The sequence below is a fragment of the Chanos chanos genome, chromosome 3 (assembly GCF_902362185.1).
Source record: "Chanos chanos chromosome 3, fChaCha1.1, whole genome shotgun sequence".
In the NCBI taxonomy this organism is placed as follows: domain Eukaryota; kingdom Metazoa; phylum Chordata; class Actinopteri; order Gonorynchiformes; family Chanidae; genus Chanos; species Chanos chanos.
In genome coordinates, this window is record NC_044497.1 from 42,598,948 (window position 1) to 42,622,148 (window position 23,201).

At 42.6% G+C, this 23,201-nt stretch overlaps 2 protein-coding genes across 2 annotated transcripts in view; one reads left to right on the top strand and one right to left on the bottom strand.

Annotated features, from left to right (window-relative positions):
• Positions 1–908: 908 nt before the first annotated feature.
• Positions 909–8,255, bottom strand: cdc37l1 (cell division cycle 37-like 1). The gene is made up of 8 exons (XM_030769645.1): positions 8,035–8,255; positions 5,168–5,452; positions 4,449–4,542; positions 4,192–4,307; positions 2,866–2,988; positions 2,206–2,379; positions 2,002–2,073; positions 909–1,209 (listed from the first exon to the last, which is right to left on the bottom strand). The coding sequence occupies exons 1-8, from the start codon at positions 8,131–8,133 to the stop codon at positions 1,093–1,095; spliced, it is 1,080 nt and encodes a 359-aa protein (XP_030625505.1). The 5' UTR covers positions 8,134–8,255; the 3' UTR covers positions 909–1,092.
• Positions 8,256–8,962: 707 nt separating this feature from the next.
• The window catches only part of exd3 (exonuclease 3'-5' domain containing 3), a 28,010-nt gene continuing 13,771 nt past the window's right edge, over positions 8,963–23,201 (top strand). Inside the window, exons 1-18 of the mRNA XM_030769253.1 lie at positions 8,963–8,989; positions 13,532–13,604; positions 15,568–15,632; positions 16,599–16,946; positions 17,292–17,345; positions 17,442–17,581; positions 18,258–18,364; positions 18,491–18,564; positions 18,702–18,740; positions 18,874–19,040; positions 19,122–19,272; positions 19,494–19,692; positions 20,087–20,196; positions 20,624–20,792; positions 21,186–21,349; positions 21,795–21,983; positions 22,318–22,371; positions 22,601–22,732. Coding sequence (XP_030625113.1) covers positions 13,580–13,604; positions 15,568–15,632; positions 16,599–16,946; positions 17,292–17,345; positions 17,442–17,581; positions 18,258–18,364; positions 18,491–18,564; positions 18,702–18,740; positions 18,874–19,040; positions 19,122–19,272; positions 19,494–19,692; positions 20,087–20,196; positions 20,624–20,792; positions 21,186–21,349; positions 21,795–21,983; positions 22,318–22,371; positions 22,601–22,732 — 2,187 coding nt within the window. The 5' untranslated portion in view covers positions 8,963–8,989; positions 13,532–13,579. The remainder of the gene's footprint in view (positions 8,990–13,531; positions 13,605–15,567; positions 15,633–16,598; positions 16,947–17,291; positions 17,346–17,441; positions 17,582–18,257; positions 18,365–18,490; positions 18,565–18,701; positions 18,741–18,873; positions 19,041–19,121; positions 19,273–19,493; positions 19,693–20,086; positions 20,197–20,623; positions 20,793–21,185; positions 21,350–21,794; positions 21,984–22,317; positions 22,372–22,600; positions 22,733–23,201) is intronic.

Consider the following 23,201-nt stretch of genomic DNA (forward strand, 5'->3'; position numbering starts at 1 on the left):
TTCCTTTCTTACCTTCCTGTTATTATGTGCATAGGCCTGACTTCATAAAAACTAACAACAGCTGCTTTGATAATTTTGAAATTAAAAAAACAAAACACATACATGCTATCTCACAGAGCCGAGATATTTTTATGTTTGGTTAATGTTTTTGTCTGGTTGTAAGGATACAATTGATAAGATACACAAGATGAGTCTGTTACATGGAAACTGACATTACACAGATCTCTGCCTAAACACAGCTGGTGATTTACTACTGTGGAATTGTTTTTAGCACCGGTTAGAGGCTCTACAGTAAACTGATGTGGTTTGTGGTAATATGTCTTGCAGAAGAACATACGATGAGGTATTTGTAACTGGCTATTGAACGCTTGTCCTTTAATGTTCCTATGAGAATCAGTACTTCTTTGCTCAAGACTGTACAAGCTAATCCAAACAGGCACATACAGATGGAGCAGTAGCTCTTTTATCTCCTGGCTTTACACACTGAAGTGATCCAGCAGTTCTTGGTAGCAGCTAAAACTGAATGTTAGATGAACACCCGAGACAACGATCCAAAGAAAGACTGTCTGTGGACAAAGTGTAACAGTTGCAGTTTCAGTTTTAAACACCAAATTATAAAGAACTGGTTTACTTACTAAAAACTGAACAATACCTGGGGCTTACATTGTCAAAGTGAAGCATGTGTCAGTCAAGGTGCCACAAAAAAAAGGCCGCTCTTTGAATATTTTTAAGCTGAATAATGCAACAAAAAAAAAAGTTGGGGGGTGGGGGGGGGGGGGGGGGCATCTTTCTTGTCTTTTCAGCATCTTCAGAATCAAAAAGAATAAGATGACTGAAGAATTCAAAAAAAAGAATGTGAGATGAAATTCGCCCAAAAAAAATAAAAAAAATAATAGGTGCCTAAAAATATGATTCCCCATTTTTAAATACTTTTACTTTTAGAACAAATATAAAGTGCAGCACACATTCAGGCGCAGATACCAAAAAAAATGTCTAGGGTGTGCAACCTTTCTTTCCCTTGCGCCATCTTGATCTTCAATGAACACGTTTCCAATAAAGGGAGAGAAAGAGAAAGCATAAGCCCTGCGTATGCTACGACGTCTCCATCATTCTCTGCTCCTCTGTTTCCGCAGCCTCTTCTTTTGATTCTCTGACCGCTGTTGTCCACAGCCCCGCCTCTAAACAACGCTTCACGTGATACTCTGCCACCTGGTGGAACAACCCAACAAAAGGAAGGGAGAGGTTTAAGCACAGAGGGTGGGATGGAGTGCAGTAGGGAAGGAGGAGAACAAATAACCAATGGCATTGCAGAGTACTGGAGGCATATAGCTCGTTTCCTAAAACACTGATTCTCAGCTCCAGTCCTGGGGGCCCATGGTCCCTGCACGTCTTTGTTTTAACTCTCCTGAGCTCAGGACTGCTCCACTAATCATCTAGCTCTAGAACGTATAACGGTTCTCACAAACGCCAACAGCCTCTTTCAGCCTTGCGCTACAACCTACTGCCTGTCTCAGTGAACTGCCCTTATGTGAAGTGCACATTACTCACAAATGTGCCATGTCCACAGAGAGGAAATGAGTGGGGATCAGACTGGAGCTAGATTACCACTCTACTCAAGCAGATTACAGTTCTTATATAACCTTCATGGCGGGGTTCTTAGTCTCTCATTGGCTAAAAAAGCTTTAGCTCAGTGTCCCATCAGTCTGAGAGAGGGTTTTGGAGATCTTTTTCTCTCTGTGTAGCTACTACATGCAATACCATCTCAGAAGTGGTTTGGGAGTTCGGGCATCAAGACAACAGTTTTATGAGACCACAGGACAACTTAAGCAATTCATTGGTAACTTAACTCTCTACTGGCCTCACATACAAGACTAATTTGATCTCCCCTCCATCCAGAATCATCACTATAGACTTAGTTTCTCCACCACTTTTGAGTATGGCAAGTTAACTGTGACAAGTGATTGATAGCATGACCACATAAATACAAAATAACTACAGTACCTGTGGATTCATAGTGCTGAGAACATTTTGGAGAATCTGCATGTCTTGCATTTGGAAACCAGTCTTCAGTTCCTGAACGTTTTTTTTAAAAAGAAAAGAGTACTTCAAATACTAAAATACACTACATTTTAACAAGAGTGTGTGAGGATATAATCATTTCAAAAACATTACAATCACAAAAGGATTTCTGTAAGTAGCACATACAGGTGGCAGAGATTCCAGGACTTCCTTTGGGTCTAGATGACAGCGTGATGGGGTGTTCTGATGTTCTCGCTCTTTGGGCGTCTCCCCTTTGGATTTCATGGTGTACTCCTTTACTCTCTGCTTAAAGGCCTCAAGTTCAGTGTGGAAGACATCCAAATATCCTTCCTGCTCAGCCTTGAAAGAGAACAACAACTTAAAATACATCAGTCCTAGTAAACAATTACCTTTTTATAACCAAATAGAACGTGGAAACTGTGCTTTTGTAGAGGAAAAAAAAAAAAAGTATGGAAATTTCTTGAGCTGTTCAGTTCTTGGTGTTGTCTTGTGTTGTGTCTCTCTCTAGTGGTCACCATGGTCCATTACATCAAACTCAGGACAGCACTCACTGACACTAACAAGATGACTCCTGGGTTACATAATCACCATATTATTAGTCTTTAACAAGTTTAGTGTTAAAATAATTAACTTTGGATGAAAAATGTCTTGCTTGGTTGAAATTTAATTCTGTTGTAAAGCACACAGAACTGTGTAGCACAACAGAAATAAAAGCTTGATGGAGTGGTGCAGAGGAAAATCACTGTGGTATATGTGAGGGCCACTGCTGGTTGTCCACGTCATGTTATGGAGAGAATGATTCAGCAATCTGTGACTGGCTCTTACTTTGGCTTTCTGGAAGAACTGACGGAAGCAGCCTCGCGGGTCCTGCTGTGCGTTGCTAGCCATCTCCAGGATAAACTGCATGGCAACAGCCTGGTGAGCCACCTGCTCCATTAAGGCCTCTTTCTGTGAGAAGCAACATCCAAATAAAGAGTTAAGCTTTGTCCCAGTTTCCATGTTAAATAAGCCTCTGTGTCATGGGGCCAAAAAAAAGCAATGGCTTACGGCCCTTGTGAAAGGAGATGCTCTGATAATGTCATAAGACCAGAAAACACACAGGAGCCCTGTAAATATTTGTCCAGGTTTGACACTTGGCGTATGAGTTTATGCATTGGTAATTCTAATGACTATTTCACCCGTGAGGTTGCATTCACACCGTCATCTTGAGGTTTGACACCTGAAGTTATACACTCACTGGTCACTTTATTAGAAACACTTATCTTCTTGATATATACAGTTAGAGACCACGGCTCTTCTGTTGCCATGGACAGTTTGTGCTATCCTCGAGCCCTTCATCAACGGTCAGTTTCTAACAACACAACTGCTGTTGTCTGAACATTTTTGGACACACTTCTCTCAACCTAGCCGTGACACTGAGGTACGTAAAAGACCCACCAATACGGCTGTCCCCGACACGCTCGCACCAGTGTGACACCCACTACTATGTCACTACCATGTCTGTGTCACTGCCGTGATGAGAGAGGGCTGTCACCCTAATGATATCCGGTCAACAGAAATTGATTATTGATAAATGGTGTGGAGGGTGGATGACAAATTGTAAAAGGCAGCAGATGGAGTACAGATTGTGATTACACACCTGTATAGCGTAAGTATCTCTCATAAAGTGGCTAGTGACAGTAGGTCCAAGGTAAGCATTGCTAATAAAGTGGAGCGTGAGTGTACAAGCAAGCAGTTGCTCAAGTTCTGTCACTGTTCACAAATACATTGCATAAACTGTGTTCACACCTGTATTGAAAGTACTGCTTGAGCTTGCAATATCATTACCTAACCATATATATTCAACTTTACTAACGAGATTTGTTGATGTCCCTTACTTTTTTCTGTCTTCAAAGACCTGTATATCACATTGCGTTGTGTTCTTATTAGAGTCAATACTAGCACATGTCTATGGTTAACCCTCTATATTAGCTTCCTTGTTTTTCAAATTGACAGAGAGGCACTGATGTGCAGCTTATTTTCATACCAAGTAGAGTCAACACCAGTAGCTGGGAGTGATCTGAACACTCCCAGTAACTGCCGCAAGCCTTAAAGTGTTACTCTAACACAGATGGCTGAAAGCGAGGAGTTACAATGTCTTGTTTGTCTTACCTCTTCAGCTTGCAGACGGAAGCACCATAAGATCAGGTAGTTAGCCGTGTCCTCACAGATGAGATGGGGGTGTTCAGACAGGAAGCGCTGGCTGTCATCCCATCTCCGCAACATACCTGGAGCCGACAAACACCACGAGGAAGATCACTCGTTACCTTTGTACTGCTGGTTCACAGCAACCCAACTCCACTCTGTCCCTGTACCACTATACTGTGGTGAAGCACAGAAGTAACGGACAGAAGGGCAAAATCACTTACCAAAATGTTTCAATAGCTCTTCATATTTTTGAGCAAATGTTATGCTTTTGTCATGATCTGTGTCACAGACCCCAGAATGGACATTTATTATACTCTGGAAGGAAGAAAACAAACAAACAGAAAAACACAAAGTTTAGGGCTTAACCTGAAACCACATACTGACAGGTCTGCAGTACAGTATTATAAAATAAGGTCACAGTTCATAAGAAACAGCTTTTTAACTGTCATTCACACTTACAGGTGCTTGACATATATTCTATCAATCATAACATTACTCAGGCCAGATGTCTAAAACAGTCTAAAACTAGTGCCAAAAAAACAAAGTATTCTGCCAGTGTAATCTGCTGTGTACATGCTCTGACATGTTGGGTATGGCATCAGCCGTGAGAGAAATACCAAAGGACAAAAACAGGTAGAGGATAGCATTCAGGTGTGTGGAGGAAGAAATTGTGAGTATATATGTTGTATTTGAAAATGCTGCGTTGGCATATGATGAGTCCCCTCTTGTCTTGATATACACGTAAGCCAAAACCTTTACATAAATCTTTCAATGATATAAATGGACATTGCACATTCATTTTCACTTGTCTGAATATGTTCAATTAGCGCATAACCCAGCTGTCAAACGACCCCGGTATAAATCCAATAAATTATGGACAAAAGCAAAGTAAAGTATGTATCTGTACTTGCTAAGGGGCAGGCCCACTCTGCTTATCTACCTTGTCAAACACATCTCTGCTGCCCTCAGTGAAAAGAACAGGACTCCTGCTGGGATCCAGGCTTCCCAGCATGATTTCTTTGTTGCGCCACTCCTGTTCGGTCTGCGAGAGCTCGGCAGAGCTGGCAAGGGCACGGGCTCGTTCCTGCTCGGCTGATTCGGAACCGTGTAGTTCCAGGCCACACAGCCGGCCCTGAGCCTCGACCAGCTGCCAGCTGGACTCGATGGAGGCCTTAACACACCGCTGCTGACTCTGACATAAAGACGCCATGCTCTCTACACTGACCTGCATTGGGAAACACACAGGCACAGAACCACAATTTTAAACAAACTCATACTATAACAGTAGTAAAGACTCTATAGCAGTCTGGAGGAAAGAGTAAATTTGGTCTTCTATCAAACTGATGCACAGTAACACCTCTGATATTAAATGTTTATTAATCTGATGAATGATTTATGGCCATCAAAAGGTGATTTTAATGAGATAAACGTCCCGGGTCATATGGTATGCACATTACAAAATGGTAAAAAATTGTTTAATACCAGTTTCTTTCACTACTTTATCAGCTGCTTCAGTTTATGATATATACTTATTTGTGATGCTCTGCTGTAGCCTTTCACACTAGGCTTGTGCGGTATCAACTTTTTCATACCGTCATACCTTCCGGACCGGGGTATACGGTATATGACGGTATTTGTGTAAAAAAAAAAAAGGCCTCGTTAAAGCTGAGCTGCTGGTGATAGAAGTCAGAGACGAGTCGGAGACAACTCATTGTCGAAGAGTTAAAAAGATCACCCTTTGTTTATTTCAGCAACACCACTCCACTTCCTCATCGTTGCAGAGCACACAACGTAATCACCCTGGGGTAGGGTGACCAGATGCAAATAAACCAAATGTAGGACGAGTAGTAAGTTTGTGTGGAACAAATGCGGGACATGATGCCAACGCTGAGAGGTAACCTAAAACCTTTGATATAACTATAACTACCTAACTGAATAAGAAACATTTGTACTGCGCCTTTCGGCTAATAAACACCTACACTTTGTCTTCTAGTCAATTCCACAGCACGACCAGTTAGGCCATCAACATTCCCTCCCTCGTCAGTAACTACTCACTCACTCACTCACTCACTCACTATCTAAGCCGCTTATCCTGATTAGGGTCACAGGGGCCTATCCCAGCGCTCATAGGGTGAAAGGCGGGGAAACACCCTGGACAGGTCGCCAGTCCATCGCAGGGCAGACACACAGACAAACACACTCACACACACACATTCATACCTAGGGGCAATTTAGTGTCTCCAATTCACCTAAGCTGCATGTCTTTGGACTGTGGGAGGAAACCGGAGCTCCCGGAGGAAACCCACGCAGACACAGGGAGAACATGCAAACTCCACACAGAAAGGACCCTGGCCGCCCGGCCGGGAATCGAACCCGAGATGACAGCACTACCCACTGCCCCACCGTGCCACCCTCGTCAGTAACTATTTAGAATAAAAGAAAACGAAAGTAACCTGTACAGTGTGAAAAAATAAATGCACATATGGGATTGATATTCATCATACAGTCATAAAATTACTAGGCGTTTAGATAACCACTGGCCGATTAACCAACGGCTAATTCTCAAGCTGTCAGTGAACCTAAGACGTTCGCATTGTTAGAGCAGTCATATGTGATATCGCTCGGAAGCATAAAATGCCGAGGGGAGCAGGCTAATACGACTTTATTATTCCTGGAAAAAAGTTAAGTAAGAAAACCCAAGAATATGTCGCAGCCCATTCTTTACTAAAAGAACATTTTCTTTGGGGCCATGACATCGCCTGGTAGTTTTTCCATCTTCATATCTCCAGAGTTTGTTGAAGCTTGTTTTTTGTGACGTAGCCGTGGAGTTCACCAGCCCCAGGCTGCACAGTTTGATTGACGGCCGTCACGGCCTCTTGATGACCGTTCACACTGCCCTGGTTACCCTGCCTCAACACAACATCTCCGTATCAGTTTATAGAAAGAGGAGCGTCTTTATTTTTGACAGTATTGAAAATCATACCTTCGGGATTTCTAAATATACCGTGATAGCTTGATACCGCCCAATCCTATTTCACACCAATGAAGTAATGCGGTCACTTTATGATTTGTTCTCTCACACTGTTAATATGCAGAAATGAGTGTTCGTAGTTTCATTTTCATAACCATACCCAATAGTCAGCGTGGAATGCCTTGTGAAGACTAGATTAGGTCATTTTCAGTTTACAGATTAAGAAATGCATCCATAGTGGAATTCTCAGAGCATACGACAAAGTATACACACAAGTTATTAATACACATCTTCGTCAATTAAGTTTTCAATACGGTCTAATAATAACCCTACGCGTACAATCCCACTACGCTCAGCTGTCAGTACAAGCCTGGCAGCCAAATGGTAGGTAATGGAAACTGATGTGGCAGTTAACTATTGCTGATGACTTCACAATTCATAAATTTGTACTGTAAAAGAAAAAAAAAACATTGGCCCACTTTAGGAAAAGAAAATTAAGAGGTTGTAAAGAATGTGAGATTCAAACGTATTTTCCCTTCTTTTTTGCTAGAGACTATGTAAACAACCGTTAGTAAAAGCCAATAGACAAATGAAGCTGTAATGTAACAGCGTAGTTCGATGTAATTAAATTTAGTCAATCAGCTCACAACCTTGGAAAATGCAGTCGCTACTTTAGCTTGTTGCGGAATTCGCACTGCGAACTGCAGTTGGCATTTCAGGCTGATTACCAAACTCACACTCATCTCGGTTATACTTTGGTATTTAAATTATGTTTTTGGGGTAAGTGTGCTAGCCTTTTCAGGTGTCTAAATAAGTTATTCATCTAACATAGTTACCTCGTGTGGTTGTCCCGAACTCGGGATGTTTTGTTTCTCGTTTCTGCTGCTATTCTCCGTAGTGGGAAACATGGCAGCGGCATTTCCAAACCAGTCCATCGCAGATTCTTTTGGAAAATCAGCAAACCCTTGCTAATGGTAAAATAGATTTATATGCTTATATGATTCGCAGAGTACAGTCGGTTAGCTGGCTAGGGACGCTAGGTTAACGTGAACGCTCATTTTCGTCTTGAAAACAACACCAGCCCTCCACAGACATGACAACTTCCATGTCCTGACTCACATACCACGTGGTTTATAACTTTAATCACGTGACACAGTTGACACGGACCAATTCTGGAAAACACTGCAAAAGACCAGACTCTTCTAAAAACTTTGACAGCAACACGGGGTGATTTATTTAAGACCGCTTTTCATTATGGGAACAACGGAGCATAATTCTGTTTTCAAATGCTTTTTTTCAGTGTGTAAGCAAGAACTATTGTAGTCTTCTCGTAAGATGCGCTCAGGTTTATCTCCAAATAGTCGTTGTTTTACGTCGGCATTGAATTTAAGTCACTACGTCGGTTGCACCGGTTTAATAAATGGAAATGGTTGTAAAGTGTTTAAATTATGTAAATAGTGACAGGTGTGTTTCAAAAGTGTGTCACATCAGGAAATGTCTCTGAGAAACAGAGAAACGATGTGTCAAAAGTTCCTCCCTTAGAAAACGGAAGCCCTCTCTCGTTTGAATCCGAAGTAAATTAACAGAGTAAGTCCAATCACTGCGACATTCCGAATTATATAAACTGATATTGTATGTTTGGAGCCTGTGGTCAGCAAAATCGGAACCTTACATGCTCGTGTCACGCGAGAAACCGCACTTGCTTGTTAGCTTGTACGGCACTAGCTAGCTAGTTAACTTGAATATAACAGTACTCCGGTTATCCAGCTCCGATGTGCATGTTCTAAGTGTGTAAGTGACTTCGTGGGCAGTAAACATTTCTCCTTCTGCTGATAAGTTTCTATGAATCGAGAAAGCTGATCTAATCAGTGCCAATAAGAATCGTTGACGAAATTATGAATACTGTAACTGAGAGTGTGTCTGCTAACTTGCCAACGTTTAGCCATGTATCTTAACAGACTGGCTAATGATAACTGACATTAACTTTCCAGCACAGTCTGTTACTATTTTAAGACTTTCTTCCTCAAGCGCCAAGTTTGGCAGTACGTAAGAAGCGCAATGGATATTCAGTGCATATTTTGATTCTCTCCTTGGTCTCAAGAAATTACCAAATGTCTAAACATTACCGAGACTATATTTCTTCACTTGGGGAGGGCAGAAAACAAACTACAGATTTGATTACATATATATATGTAATCAGTGCCCACTGTTGCTTCAGTGCACACCTAAAATTGTACGAATGTTACGGGTTAACTGCGTCAGCAGCCATGGAGATCAGTGAGACTCCGTGGCTCTCGAAGCCTATTTTAACAAATGCTGTGGAGTGAGCTGAAAACAGATCGTTTCTCCCGTTTTTGACCAAAGATGTGTACACAGAATCAGAATTGCTGAATGTGATGTGTTTTTCCTCTGTTATGATCAGTTAAAATGTATGGTGTCTCGGAGGAAGTTGTTGTATGACTCTGATGTGATGTTATCGTGAAAAGCAGAAAAAGAGGTTTTGCCTTAAGATTATTTAAACGCTCTATATATGAATATATTCAAGGGATATGTTATATCAACTGAAGAGTATTGTGTGAGTACTGTTTATTTATGTATTGTTCCACTTACTACATCATAGCAGCACCCTAGCTCCTCCTTACTACTAAATAAGCTAAAAAACAAAAAAACAAAAACAACTTTATCGTCTCTCCTTAAATACCGATGCTGGTTACGAAGAGATCTTGAAAAACCCCCAAACACTCAACAGCTCAACAACTGACATTTCACTGTGGTCGGTCTCTGTAGACCACTATACACGTTTTGCTCTCATAGCAATGACTGATAATAAGAGAGAATTCTCATGTTTACGTATAAATAACACCTGGAACATTTTCAAAGCGGATCGGATTGTATTAAGATCCGTTTTGCTGACAGTGGAAGTATTGATCATTTCCGGCTCATGCTTTGCAAATTGGGGTTTGCATCTGTGTACATTCATAAATACACAAAGAGCCATGGACAGGGAAGCAGGTTTGCTTCTGCAGAGATGTTTTCATCAAGGTTCTGATGGAATTCAGGTGTTTGTTTCACCACTCCAATCCCACTAAGAACATCAAGAGTGTCGATTTACCACAGAGATTGAAACATTATTCCTATTAGCTTTGCTGTGACACATTGATCTGAAATCTGTTGTAGTGGAATTAATGACCTTTTAGAACTTTAACAGGACTACCATTTTCTGAAAATAGAGCTTAGTGGATGCGAATATATCTGAAGAATAAATTGCTTCCTAGTCTCACCTAGGCTATATGACATAGATATATTTGTCACCTGCATTGAAGTGACTATACTCCCATGAACCCATTACAAGTTCTGAAATGTGTATTCAGTTAATCTTAGAGAATATTTGTCAAAAATAAGATTAATTCACTACATCTAAGTCTTTACAGGTCTTTTACATTTCGATGCGCTACAGCAGCCGTTTATTAAGAAAGATTAGGCTATAAAAAAAGTTTCCCAAAAGGCAAATATTAAAAATCTGACAGTTCTAATATTATTGTGCCTTAATGTGAAACTTTGTTAAATGGATGTAGCGCGACTTTAATATAAAGTTCATTTTTGTCGAAATGACAAATGGCGGTCCCATAAATCAACAACTGACCATTGACTTTAAAACGGCACTGTTTTTCCGTTCTAGAAAACACTACTTATTTCGTGAAGCACAGGTTGTAACCCATGCATCATCATGTCCTGATTGACAGAAAGTTAGTTACAGCTTCCCAAAATTACTGTCAATTTCCATTGTTTGTATTTCAAAAACAGGAAATTCATTTAAACATAAATTATCCTGTTGTTTTTGCTCATCCTAACAAATGATAAAAACAGAGAATGGTTTATTTTACAATTTATTCGAATTCATTCTAGTATTATATCCATACATTATACCATTTAATACCATGAAATAGCAACCCTAGAGTTGACTACTTCGAAGATGTTCAACGTAGAGGTGGATAGGCTAGACCATTAAACGACAGTTTAGCAGAGATTCCCTTTTTACGTGACCTCAGGCAAGGTCAGTGTAATTTCACTGCACAGTCTTTCTTGTTCGTGTTATGAGAATCAACATGGATTTTGTTTTGTTCCCAGATCATTAATACAACCGAAAGATTACCTCACAGATTTTGTATGAGGGCGTAGCCTCCTGTTGAAGATAATTCTCTCGGATATGATTGAGTTCGATCAGTTAGGTAGCGTCCTGATGCTTCCTCTACTTGAGGCTCGGCGCACGCCTCTTTTGTTCTCCTAATTCCTAGATGTTTGAATAACAATACCCTATACCGCATCACGCCAAGTAACTCTGTAATGAAGCCTAACCATAGATACCACTATTCATGTGAAGTTAACAGTAATATTTCAAGCGTTACAGAGCTTGAAATGACGTAGGAGGACAATTAAATTGTTTGATTTTTTTCTTTTCCATACGTTCAGATAGGACTGGGGTCAGTATTAACCCGATAGGTTGTGAGGATGCAGTGTCGCGGAGTCATACTCTAGCTGCAGAAGTCAGCCCATAAGATCGCCTTCTCAGTGCACTCTACTCTCTCAAATAACACAACTATAATACAAGTTATAGCACGAGAGGCTGTTTTTACAGTTAAATCAGCGTTTCTTCATCTTAGTCCTGCGAAGTGCTGAACTGCACAATTTTGCTGTAGTTCTTGGGGGTTTTCCACAAAGCAGAAGTCAACACTATCCAACAGGAATGTTAATCAGCTCTTCTGTTTGAGAATTTCGACGTCTGGCTTAAGTTCACTGACAAGCAGAGAAATTTTGCCTCTTGCACCAACATGCTGGAGTAAACTAAATAAGAACTTGATGTTTGGAGGGCAGTCTGACTTAAGGTGTGTCTGTGTTGGATAAATAATTGTAATTTTAAAACATAATTTTGTTGTCAAGCAGGTTCATAGCAGAACTAAGAAACATCAAGTTTAAATAGTGTAAAATGGTGTAATAGATAAAATAATTTCCTTCTCACAGAGAGAGAGCAAATCCTTATGTCAGTAAAAAAAAAAAAAAAAAAAATGTGTTCTTTGGCAGTGTTTATGTATATCCCATTTTGTTTATTGTCATCATGGGTGTACAGTGTCACCCTCCTACCCATTCGCAGATGTAATGAGCTGACATAGGTGCACAGGTGAATCAGGACTGTTGCTCTCTTCCATATGTAATTATGTATATTTCCCTAATACATATCAGCTGTTTGATCCTTCTGACATTGTGACATTAACTTGTGTACAAACTGGCAGAAACTAAATTTTGTGTTGGTCAAACAGGCCCTTACCAATAATTTTCTGGACTGTACTGATTCATTGCGGCCAGGTGATGGCAGCAGAGTTGAGAGCAGACTCAGGCAAAAGCCAAAGGTTCTGAGGTTTAGAGTCGGATGCCAGGACCCTCCCACTGGGACTGTTGAGAGAAAGGGAGAGAAACAGTCGAGACTCCAGACCTAACAAAACATCCTCAACCTCAAAAGCATGTGGCCAAGCCAGCTGGCAGCCTGCCGCTTCTGGAGCTGCTGTTCCCACAGGGAGGGAGGCCGAGTGTGTTCTGTGTATGTGTGTGTGTGTGTGTGTGTGTGTGTGTGTGTGAGAGAGAGCAAAATGTGTACATGTGGGTGCAAGTGTATGTTTTTATTCCAAGTCCCGACACCTCAGGCTCTTCATCGCATTGCGTTGCTCAACTTAATAACATTTACCTGTTTAAGTTTGTCAGTGATCAGTGCTTTCGTGTACTTTGACATTCTTTGTGAATGTCTGGTTTTAATAAAGAAGGCATTTCTGACTTGATGTAAGTGGATTGTATTCCCAGAGATGCTGTTGAAGCATAGTAAACATTCACCCATAAAAAGAACAGTTAATCATTTCTCTTTTTCATGAGTGTCAGTTCAAATTGTAGAGAAAGGCTTGATTTTTAAGATGTTGCGTTGTCCCAAATTTAAGTTTTGAAAAGAAAGTGCATCTAACCATTATAAAGTCAAATTTAAGAAATCTGCAGTTGGATTTTCTGCTCATTCACACCTGATCTAGTTTTCTCCACAGTTACCCTTGCTATATGGGAAAAAGTGACGGATAATGTCTTGGAAATGGTATGATCAGCTCATAAAGACACAGTCATTGTGAACAAGTTATGCTTCATCAATCAAGTAGAATGTGATGGACTGAGTCAGTTATGTCGAGGCCTGACCGTATTCTGCCGTGCTCCAACCTGTTTACTGGCCTAGCCACCGGCCTTTTTCTTCTCTCAGTTGATGCCTCTCACAAACATAATGACACGCTGGCTTTTCTTCTACAGGAGGTTGGATCTTTCGGAGTTGAAAGGGTGTCACCCGCGGAGGGGAAGATGAGCCGAGCTGCTCAGTCAGAAGGTGAGCTTGAGAGAGAAGTGAGCATTTTTGGATCGTGGTAGATCCTAGAGCTCAGCTCTTGAGGGTGATAAATCATGGTTTTGGGTTTTTGGTTGATTTTTTTTTTTTTGTATGTTCACTTGAATGACTGAATGTTATTCCTTTCAGTGTTCCTTTACCAAACTATATGAATTTTGCCTTGCAAATCTATGTATCACTCAAAGAAGGGGTTTTGTTTAAACAACGTGGCAAGGTCGTATGTGAAATTTTAGTCGATAAACAATGACATTGACTTTCTGCTTGTATGTGTTTACCTGTCAGCCAACAACTCTCACATTTCCTATAGACTACCGACATAGTCCACATTCCTCAGCCTGCTTCCGCCCCTCTTTTCCTATGTATGTGCGTGTGTTTGCAGTGAAAAATGGGGTTGGGTGGGGTGGGAGCATAAGTGAATTGTAAGCATGTATTGCTCAACTGCTTGGTTCTGATACACAAGGGACTGGAAAGTTAACATTTGGGAAGAGAATGAACAATGCAGAACTCTTTTGTGCTTGTGTGCACTGTGCTTTTCAGAATGGCGTGTACAGATTAAAAGTCAGCGAGTAAGTGGACCTTTCCAGAATTTGGTAGATTTGTTTTTAGTGCAGGTCTGGATTTAGGCGTGTGTATACTGCATTGTGTGTGATGAGTTCCTCTGTGCAGGATCCTGTCCTGTGCCTCTGTGCAGGTCTATGTTGAGTGGTGTGTAATAATAAACAGTGCTGTACAGTTATGTTTAGTTTCAAGTTTTGTGGTCTTAGATTGTGTTACCGAGTGTAGTTATAACCTGTGGTATGTTGGACTGTGCTGTTTTGTGCAGTAATAAACAGTGCTGTGTTAGACTGCGGTGTAGAATGTAATTATTAACTTTGCTGTTTTAGTTTGTGCCGTTATGGTTGGTTACAGGCTTTTATAAGAACTTTAAATATGAATAAATAAATAAATAATGGGTATAGGATACAGTCCCACACTGTGCATATGCAGTAATAAACAGTGCAGTGTTAGACTGTGTTGCGTTGGGTTATTTTTTTGCGCAATAACAAACAGTCCAGTCTTAGATTGTGTGGATGTGATTAGTTGTAACCTGTGCTGTGTTAAGCTGGATGGATCTGTGCCATAATGAGCGGTTCCCTGCGCTGATGGGTGGAGAGCAGAAAGTGTGGAGAGAGAAAAGCCCTCTGCTCTGTGTTCCCAGGCTGTCCGTCAGGAAGGCTGGATTTTTTACACCGTGACCACCGTGTTGCCCTTTCCGGGGGAAATCCGAGACAAACAGAGAGCAGGAGGGGGAGGGGGACAGGAAAACTGGGCCTGGGAAGCAGGGGAGAGAGAGAGAGAGAGAGAGAGATAGGAGGGGAGGGAGAGGAGGGGAGGAGAGGAGAGGAGTTGGGTGGTGGTGGGCCACACAGCATGTGAAGAGGCAGTTGCTTTCTAGGTGGCTTTAAGGAACATATAGCCCTTGTCATTTTTCCCTTTGTTATGCGGTTTCTTTGCCCCCACCCAACCTCAAAAATAGCTCATCTTCACACAGCATTGTGGCTGGAAATCTTTTGGCAATACAAAGCCCAACACCTCTTCAAGCACAATAACCTCTTCCCCCATTCTCTGTTACGCATATTAAATGTTAATTTTGTGGCTCTCTTTGAATCAATTCACATGCGGTGTAAAGTTTCCTCGTGGAACAATGAGAAGGGAGCAAAAAAAGGGTATTAGCCTGATCTGTTATACAAAGCAAAATAGTTTGAGACCAAACCAGGTTTGCGTTTGAAAAGGAAATTGCGTTAGCTTTAGCATCTTGGAGCTCACCGTTGAATGGGTTTAACTGGGTGTAACAGTCTGATAGCAAAGGAGAGGGAGAAAGCAAGAAATAATGGGATGGAGTGCTGAAATGACAGGTGTGTGATGAAGCCAACGGTTAACCCCATATCACATGTGCAAATCCCAGGTGTTGACCTGACGGCCTTACAAGATCACCTCATTGCCCTTTGGAACAAGAGAGAGCTGGAGACGGTAAGACACAGCTGTAATTATGCACCTTCTCCATTTTACCTCTTCAGGGAAAAGAGGCTCTGCGTTCCAGTTTGGGAAAGAGAGACTTATTTGAAACAGAAATGGGTGTGTACATCATATTTGTGTTTGTGGGTAAAGAAATATTTTGTGCCTGTGAGTGACAAAGCAGCAATGCTGAATCTGTTATAGGAGAGAGATAGAGACTAAATAAATAAAAAAAAAATACAAGTTTGGTTTGTTACTTGTTGGGCAACAGCCAAATGTACATTGAATTGTAGCCCTCCCATCCCTAACATCTCGATTCTTATAGTCCCTCTCTCGTGGACACTTTTTAAAAATCAAAATGTGGACATAAATGTGACAAGGAACAACCATACCTCGGAAATAACGATCGTTTGTATAGAATAAATCAGCCTTCATCACACTGAGATACAAACACGTCATTGTATGTGACCGTTCTACGTTTTTAAAAATTGGGCCCCCTGAAAGCCTGAATCCTTATATCCACTTTTATTCAGTTTTTTGAGAAGAACCTTAGAATGGAACAAGGACATGGAAAGAACAGTAGAATGGATCTTACAGGGAAGATATCTGGGCAGAAACTGTTTTTCAGCATAGTTGTAATGTTGTCAGTAAGCACCATGAGTAATTATGACTGCTTTGCGTCACTCTTCAGCAGCAAAACTAAAACTAGCAGAATCTTCCAAAACACTTTAATGAAGCATGACAGAGAATTCTAAGGATACCCAACCCAACAGAAACCCGATGTCATGCCTCATTACTGTAGTTTGGCAGACACCCATTTTGTCATGAAGAGACATAAGCACTAATGAATTCTCATCACAGTCAAACAGGCTATATTACTGTTCCATCACGTCAGCCTTACGATGCAAGTTCAAGTTGCAGTTTTACGATCCTCTCTCTCTGGCCTTCTTTACCCCTTTGTCCTCATGTCTCTCCTCCCAGGTGAGGCGGACGATATCCGAATGGATCTCTCAGCTGGACGAACCTTTGGCCGGGTTACTGGGCCTGCTGGAAGGCTGCCCTGGTATTCAGAAGGGCAAGTCCTCCACTTTAGGCCAGTTCGTTCTGGCTGAGTTTGTGCGTTGGAGCCAGAACCATCCTGAGGCCAGGCTGAAGGGGCTGCAGACAGAGCAGGCTTTGAGCCTCCAGCAGAGAGCTCTGGGGCTCATCTCAGACGCCCAGCCCAGCTACATGGAGCCTCTGATTGACATGTTCCAGCTGGGCTCCATGGAGCGAGGCCTGCTGCTGAAACATGTGCACTACCTGCAGGACTGCTGCTTCTATAAAGAGGTTCACTGCAAGCTACTCTCACATAATGGTTGATCAGAGATGCTGCTTACTGAAAATAATGGGGGGGGGTTATGAATTCAATTTGACCACCCGGGATTCTTTTGAAGCAAACAGTGGTTGAATCCCTCATAAACTTGATGTGTGGAGACACCATTTACAGTCTGTTAGTCATCTGAACTACGACACATCATAAATCAGTTGTTTTGCTGGAGAACCTTAAATGAAAGCACTAAATTTAACGTGATTGTGAACCTTTTGTGCATAGTCCATTATGTGAATGGGTTTTTGGGGACTTTTAGAGAAGAGAAGTTAAAATGGAATTGTGAATTGTGTGTTTTGGGACAGGCGGCACTGCTCGGTATGAAACTGCAGCTCCAGGCGGATTTGGACATGGAGAAGGTCAGTATCACTCCGGTATGAAGATGACATTATGTCAGCGTGACTATGTTTATTTACGATGGACATCCGAGTCAGTCTTTCTGTGTCTCTCCACAGATATGTGTGCCACTCATTCTCCTAGACAAGCTGCCGCTGGCTGAGTCTTATGTAAGGGGAAACACAGAGCTACAGGAGAAGCTGGTCACTCTTTTGGACTCCTGGTGCAGTCCAAACTTCAGTCTGGGGGCACTCTGCAGGTCACTCAATAAAATTCTTCAATCCCCACTGCTTTTTAAACAAGAATCAAGCCTAGTTATTTTCTAAACTGAACTTTGAATATGGGAACCATTTATGAAATACTTTTAACTTGTCCGCTCTGGCTCTTCCGTTTTTTAGCTGAGTAGCAAGAAATGTCCAGACTAGTCTGAATATTTGGCCGGGAAGCTAACCTTACATGAAGCTGGTATTATTATTATTGCCGTTACTTTCCAGTGTTTCATAATAAAAAGGTCTAAACCAGTGCTTCCTAACTCTAGTTTTTCATTGTAACCTGACAGTGACACGCTTGATTCTGCTGTTCAGTGTGAGTCTGGCCTAGAGAGAAAATACTACTTCTAGCAAGTTCCTAACACTGGAGTTAGGAAGCACTTGTCTCAACCGCTAGATGCATAGTTCTACAAACAATGGAGCAGAACATTTTTTTGGAGGAACTAAGGCCAGTATTTCAAAGAAATGTTTGTTTCAGAAAGCCCACATCTCCTCTGTGAAAGCACCGTTGGTGTGACCGAGAGGTTGACTATGGTGCCGCCTTGATAAATTAGCCCAAACCTGTTTGAAAATGAATAGGCATCTATAGATTATGAGACTTATACGTTTCCCTCGTCTAAGTGTCGGCAGTGTTCTTATTGTGCAACCGTCACTGTGTGTTAACAGGCGCTATCCTCGAGTGTCACTCTCTAAGCACCAGGCAGAGCAGATTCACCCCAAACTTCTCAGCAAGCATGTTTTTCGCCTTATGGAAAAATTCAGTATTGATCCAGGTGTGTGTACACGTCTGAATATATCAACACACAGCTTATGTTAGCGTTGGGACTGTTGCTAATATCATTCTTTTTTTAATATATATATTTAGAGTCAAAATGAAAACTGTGGTTTTGGTCTTACAGGCTTGTGCTCAAACTCTGTCTACAAGCGGAAACTGGACTCACTGAGGTTTCTCGTGTATAAGAGGTTTGGAGAGGTGAGAAAAACTCGCGTCGTGGTTTTTCATTTCTCATGTAGCAAAAGTCCCACCTTGTTTTGTTCACACAGTCTGCTTTCCTATCTGTACTGCATTGCCTCACCTTACCTGTTTTCTCCTCTCTGTGTGTTTTCCAGGGAAGCATGTCAGAAGAGAACTGGAGAGACCATGTTCAGGTATGACGCTAAAAAAACGGACATTTTTCTATTGGATCAGCAGTATCAGATAATGATCACCAGTTTTACTGTATGTCGTTTTATTTTGAGACCTGAGGTGACCGTGTTTGTCTGTTTGTGTGTTGCATCTTAGGCTACAGTGGCCGGCAACGCAGAGCTGCAGATTCAGTTAGTGGAGCTGTTGACTAAACGCTGTGGGCTCCGGACAGCTGCCCAGTGGGCACAGCACTACAATGTCCCCAGAGACAGGCTTCCGTACGGGGTGTGGGACACTCTTCGGAGCCTATCACCTGCCCGGTTGTGAGTGTATCATGCCCTCCACACACACACACACACACACACACACACACAGACACTCACTGTTGTGTTCTGTTACCTTAGAGAGATACCTGAGCTCTCCTCATTAATGGAGAGCTGGGTTCCTCCTCAGTCTCATCAGGAGAAGTACTACCAGCTTCCTCTGCCCAAGGAGAACATCCACTTCCTGGACACACTTGATAAGCTGGAGCTATGTAGAAAAACAGTTATGCAGGTGTGTATGGATGTGTGTGACTACGTCTGTCTGGTTGTCCGTGACTGACTTCCGTATGCCTTGCTCACTGGGGCCTACCTGTGGCAAGGTTAGGTTAGCGTGACTGTATGTATTTGACAGTAACCTCCATTGTCCTCTTCTCCCTGCTGTTGTCATGCCATGGTATCTTTTTGAGGTATGATGTGTGTGTGTGTGTGTGTCTGTGTACCTCCCTCTCTCAGCCTGGCAGTGTAATAGGGATGGATATGGAATGGCGGGCGAGTTTTGGCTGCGTCTCACCTCAGCGCGTGGCCCTCATTCAGCTGGCCGCTAAGGGTCGGGTCTTCTTATTGGATCTGTGTGCTCATGACTTCAGCCAACACCGGCACACTGTCGACTTCATAAGAGCGCTGCTCTCAGACAAAAACATTCTTAAACTAGGTAAATAAACTTGGTATAACTCAACACGTGTTACAACTGAACACACAGCCCAACACAAACTGCTCTCTGAAAAGCTCTCTCCAGTGGCTTAACAATTAGAAAAAAAGATTTGCTCTGACTTTTTTTTAAGTGTTCTCAACATTTGTGGATTATACAGCATGAGTTCTGTGGTTTTGGCACAGTGTTTGTTGTGTGATGAAACATCTGGAGTATGTTCTAATTTTTTCTGTGCATGATTCACACCATTGTGTATCCGACACATAAATCTCTGTGTTGTAAAATTGGGAGGAGGGTTTGGCTGGTTGTTGATCGGGCTTCAGTTCTTTTGGAGTGAAAATTTTTAGGTATGTTACAGGTGTGTGTGTGTGTGTGTGTGTGTGTTTGTCTCGTTCAGGTTATGGGATGTCAGGGGATGTGAAGAGCTTGATTGGCACATGGCCTGAGTTTCAGGAGGAGCAGTTGAAAATAGAGGAAGTGCTGGATCTGTTACATGTACATCAACAGGTACAAGACCGCTACAGATGACTCTGTCCACTCACAATTAAAGTCACAACATCTTATGTGAAGACTCGTTGTTTTATGTTTTTAAATGACCCAAGAATGAAAATAAGACACGTTTTGTCGTAGACATTCCCAAGGCAGATTTTGTTCCATACAGAAAATATCAACTCTGACAGAGAGTCTACCCGCTTCTCTGTTGTTGGAAAAAAAAGTAGGAAAAAAACGATGCCATCCGCTGGAGGAGGTCTCTGATGATAGTTATTAGTGCAGGTTTAGGCCAGACCAAACACATACCCCACAGGATGTTTTTGCACGCAATATAAATTTGATGAAATGACTGCTAGGAATCCCTGACCTGTGTGGTCTACAGCCTCTGCAGTCTGAAGACTGTTTCTGTCCTGACATGTGTTCTATCCTGACTGCCCCTCAGATCCAGCGGAGTCTGCGGGGCTCTCGGGCAGTGGAGGAGAACGAGGGCCCTGCGGAGAAAGGGTTGAGCCTGCTGGTGCAGCAGGTTCTCGGGAAACCACTGGATAAGATGGAGCAGCTCTCAAACTGGGAACGGCGGCCTCTGAGAACCAGTCAGCTTCGCTATGCAGGTGGGCGACCATTCCACCAGCACCCGGGACCTGCTGCTTGATGTGGGCCCTAAAGCATCCACACTGTTTACGCATTCCTTCAGTCTGTGTATGTCTGTGTTTCAGTAAACTTGGTTTCCCTATATGGTGCATAATTGTAGGATAAGTACGTCAAACAGTGAGGTATTTGTTACCCTTCTTAGATTACCTCAAGTCTCTCAGGCGTTTTTTTTTTTTTTTTTTCACCATGAGAACTTTTTTCTTTTTGTCTGTCTATATAGTTTGTTTTTCTTCTTTGTCCTTTTATGTATCATCCCCACCCTTTTTTTCCCCCTTCTCTCCTCCTGTTTTTCTCCTTTATGTGACAACTCCCTCCCTCTCTTTTACTTACCCTCTCTCTTTTTTTTTTTCTAGCTGCTGATGCATACTGCTTGCTGGATGTCTACTTTGCCCTCTCTCAGGACCCAACACGCTTTGGGCTGCCAGAGGACTTGCGATCTGTGAAATCCAGTCAGCCAGCGAAGAACCGGGAGGAGAAGAAACCTAAAGACAAGATCAAGCAGGGCAAGAGGAGAGGGGTCAGTCAGATTCCGCAAACGCGCACCATGCTGCCACATGTCTACGGCTTTTATGAGCCTGGAAAAAAAAAAATGAAAAAAAAAATTGCCCTGTTGTCATGGTAACCATAATAAAACACAACAACAACGACAACAACAACGGCACGGTTTTAATGACACTGGGATTAAACAAAGATGTGAGTCAAGGGTGCGTTGTTAAAAACGGAGTCCCAAACATTTACGTCTAAAAAGCATAAAGGAAAAAAAAGAACAAATGCTCACGTTGTTTTTGTTTTTGTTTTTTGTTTTTTTTTTTTGGGATGGGTTTTTCATTGAATGCGCACCACGTAACCTGACCAGACACACAGGTTCAGGTCATCTCTGTCCGTTTGGTGTGATGTCCAGGGGTCTGAAACGTTTTTTTGTGGTTTATGATTAGCAGGCCGGTCAGAATGTTGTTCGCGAGCTCAGCGCCGCAGAGCGGCAGGAGGACTCTACACAGGTGGTCTCAGAGCGGCAGGGGCCCACCATCACGCCCAAGGAGTTGCGGGTGGTCTGTGATAACATGCTGCAGGGGCTGGGCCGCTACCTCCGCTGCCTCGGCGTGGACGTAGTCATTCTGGAGAACACCGACGACCACAGAGTCGCGGCGAATGTGAGTTTACAACAGACGCGTAGACGCATTTACACGTAGGTTAGCGTGCTCTCTCTCGTGCTCGGGTCACCGCACTGAAGCACATACACGCACATGTACGCAGTCTCACACAGACAGGCCGTCGCGGTTAAACGCAGAGGCCGTTTACAAACACGCAACCCCCTTAACGACACTCGCGTTCCCAAACGCAGACAGAGCTCTCGCTGCCTGTGTGGAACTGACATGAAACAGAGTGTGAAAAAAAAACAGAGTGAGGTCAGTGGAGAAAGGAAGTCCTCAGATTGAAGGCGTTTTGTGGTCTCAAGTGTCCTGTGTTTTATGGTCTCCCCCTCAGCTGGCTCGCGCCGAAGGCCGTGTCATCCTCACTGCCGGGCAGCCTTACCAGACTGTGAGTGTCTGTGTCTGTGTCTGTGTCTGTGTCTGTGTCTGTGTGGGGGGTGTTTCTGGATATTACGTGTAGCTTAAATTGTATCAGAGTGTGAGAATATGCCTAAATATGTAACTGTGAATAAAAACATTTATAAATGTGAACAAAAATAGTTTAGATACAGTGTTTCAAGCAACATGTATGCTAAAGCATGTATTTTTTTTTTTTTTTTTAATCTTTCCGGTTTCAGTTGAGGTCTCAGGTAGCGGAGGGTCGTTGTTTGACTCTCGACTGTTCAGAGAAGGCACGAGACCAAGCCATTCATGTCCTTAAACATTTCCACGTCCACATTACTCCGTCCGACATCTTCAGCCGATGCCAGGTCAGTGTCTCTGTGTGCGTGTGCGTGTGCGCGTGCGTGTGCGCGCGCGTGTGTGTGTGTGTGTGTGTGTTCATTCATCCCAGCCAGAAACCGGCTTCCTCTTAAGTCGAAAGATGGCAAATTGGGGTAAACAGCTCCCTGTGGCGTGACAGGACATTTATGGTATGAGGGAGTGTTATCAGTGAGAGGAGTGAAGAGAGCGCAGGCTGGAAGGAAGCATGAGGAGATAGAGCTGTGCTCTGGAGACACGTTTCCTCTGAATCATATGTTTGAAGTGCCACTGTGGTATTCAGTCAAACAATAGAAGAGTTTACTGTGGACCGTAAACCAGAGGTGGGGGGGGGGGGGGGGGGGTGGTTGCTGCTGGGAATCCCACTCAGAAAGAGTGATAGAGTGAGACAGAACAAGACAATAAGGAAGTGGGCGAGTAAGAGACGGTGAGAGGAGAGAGGGGTGAAAGTTTTAAGGA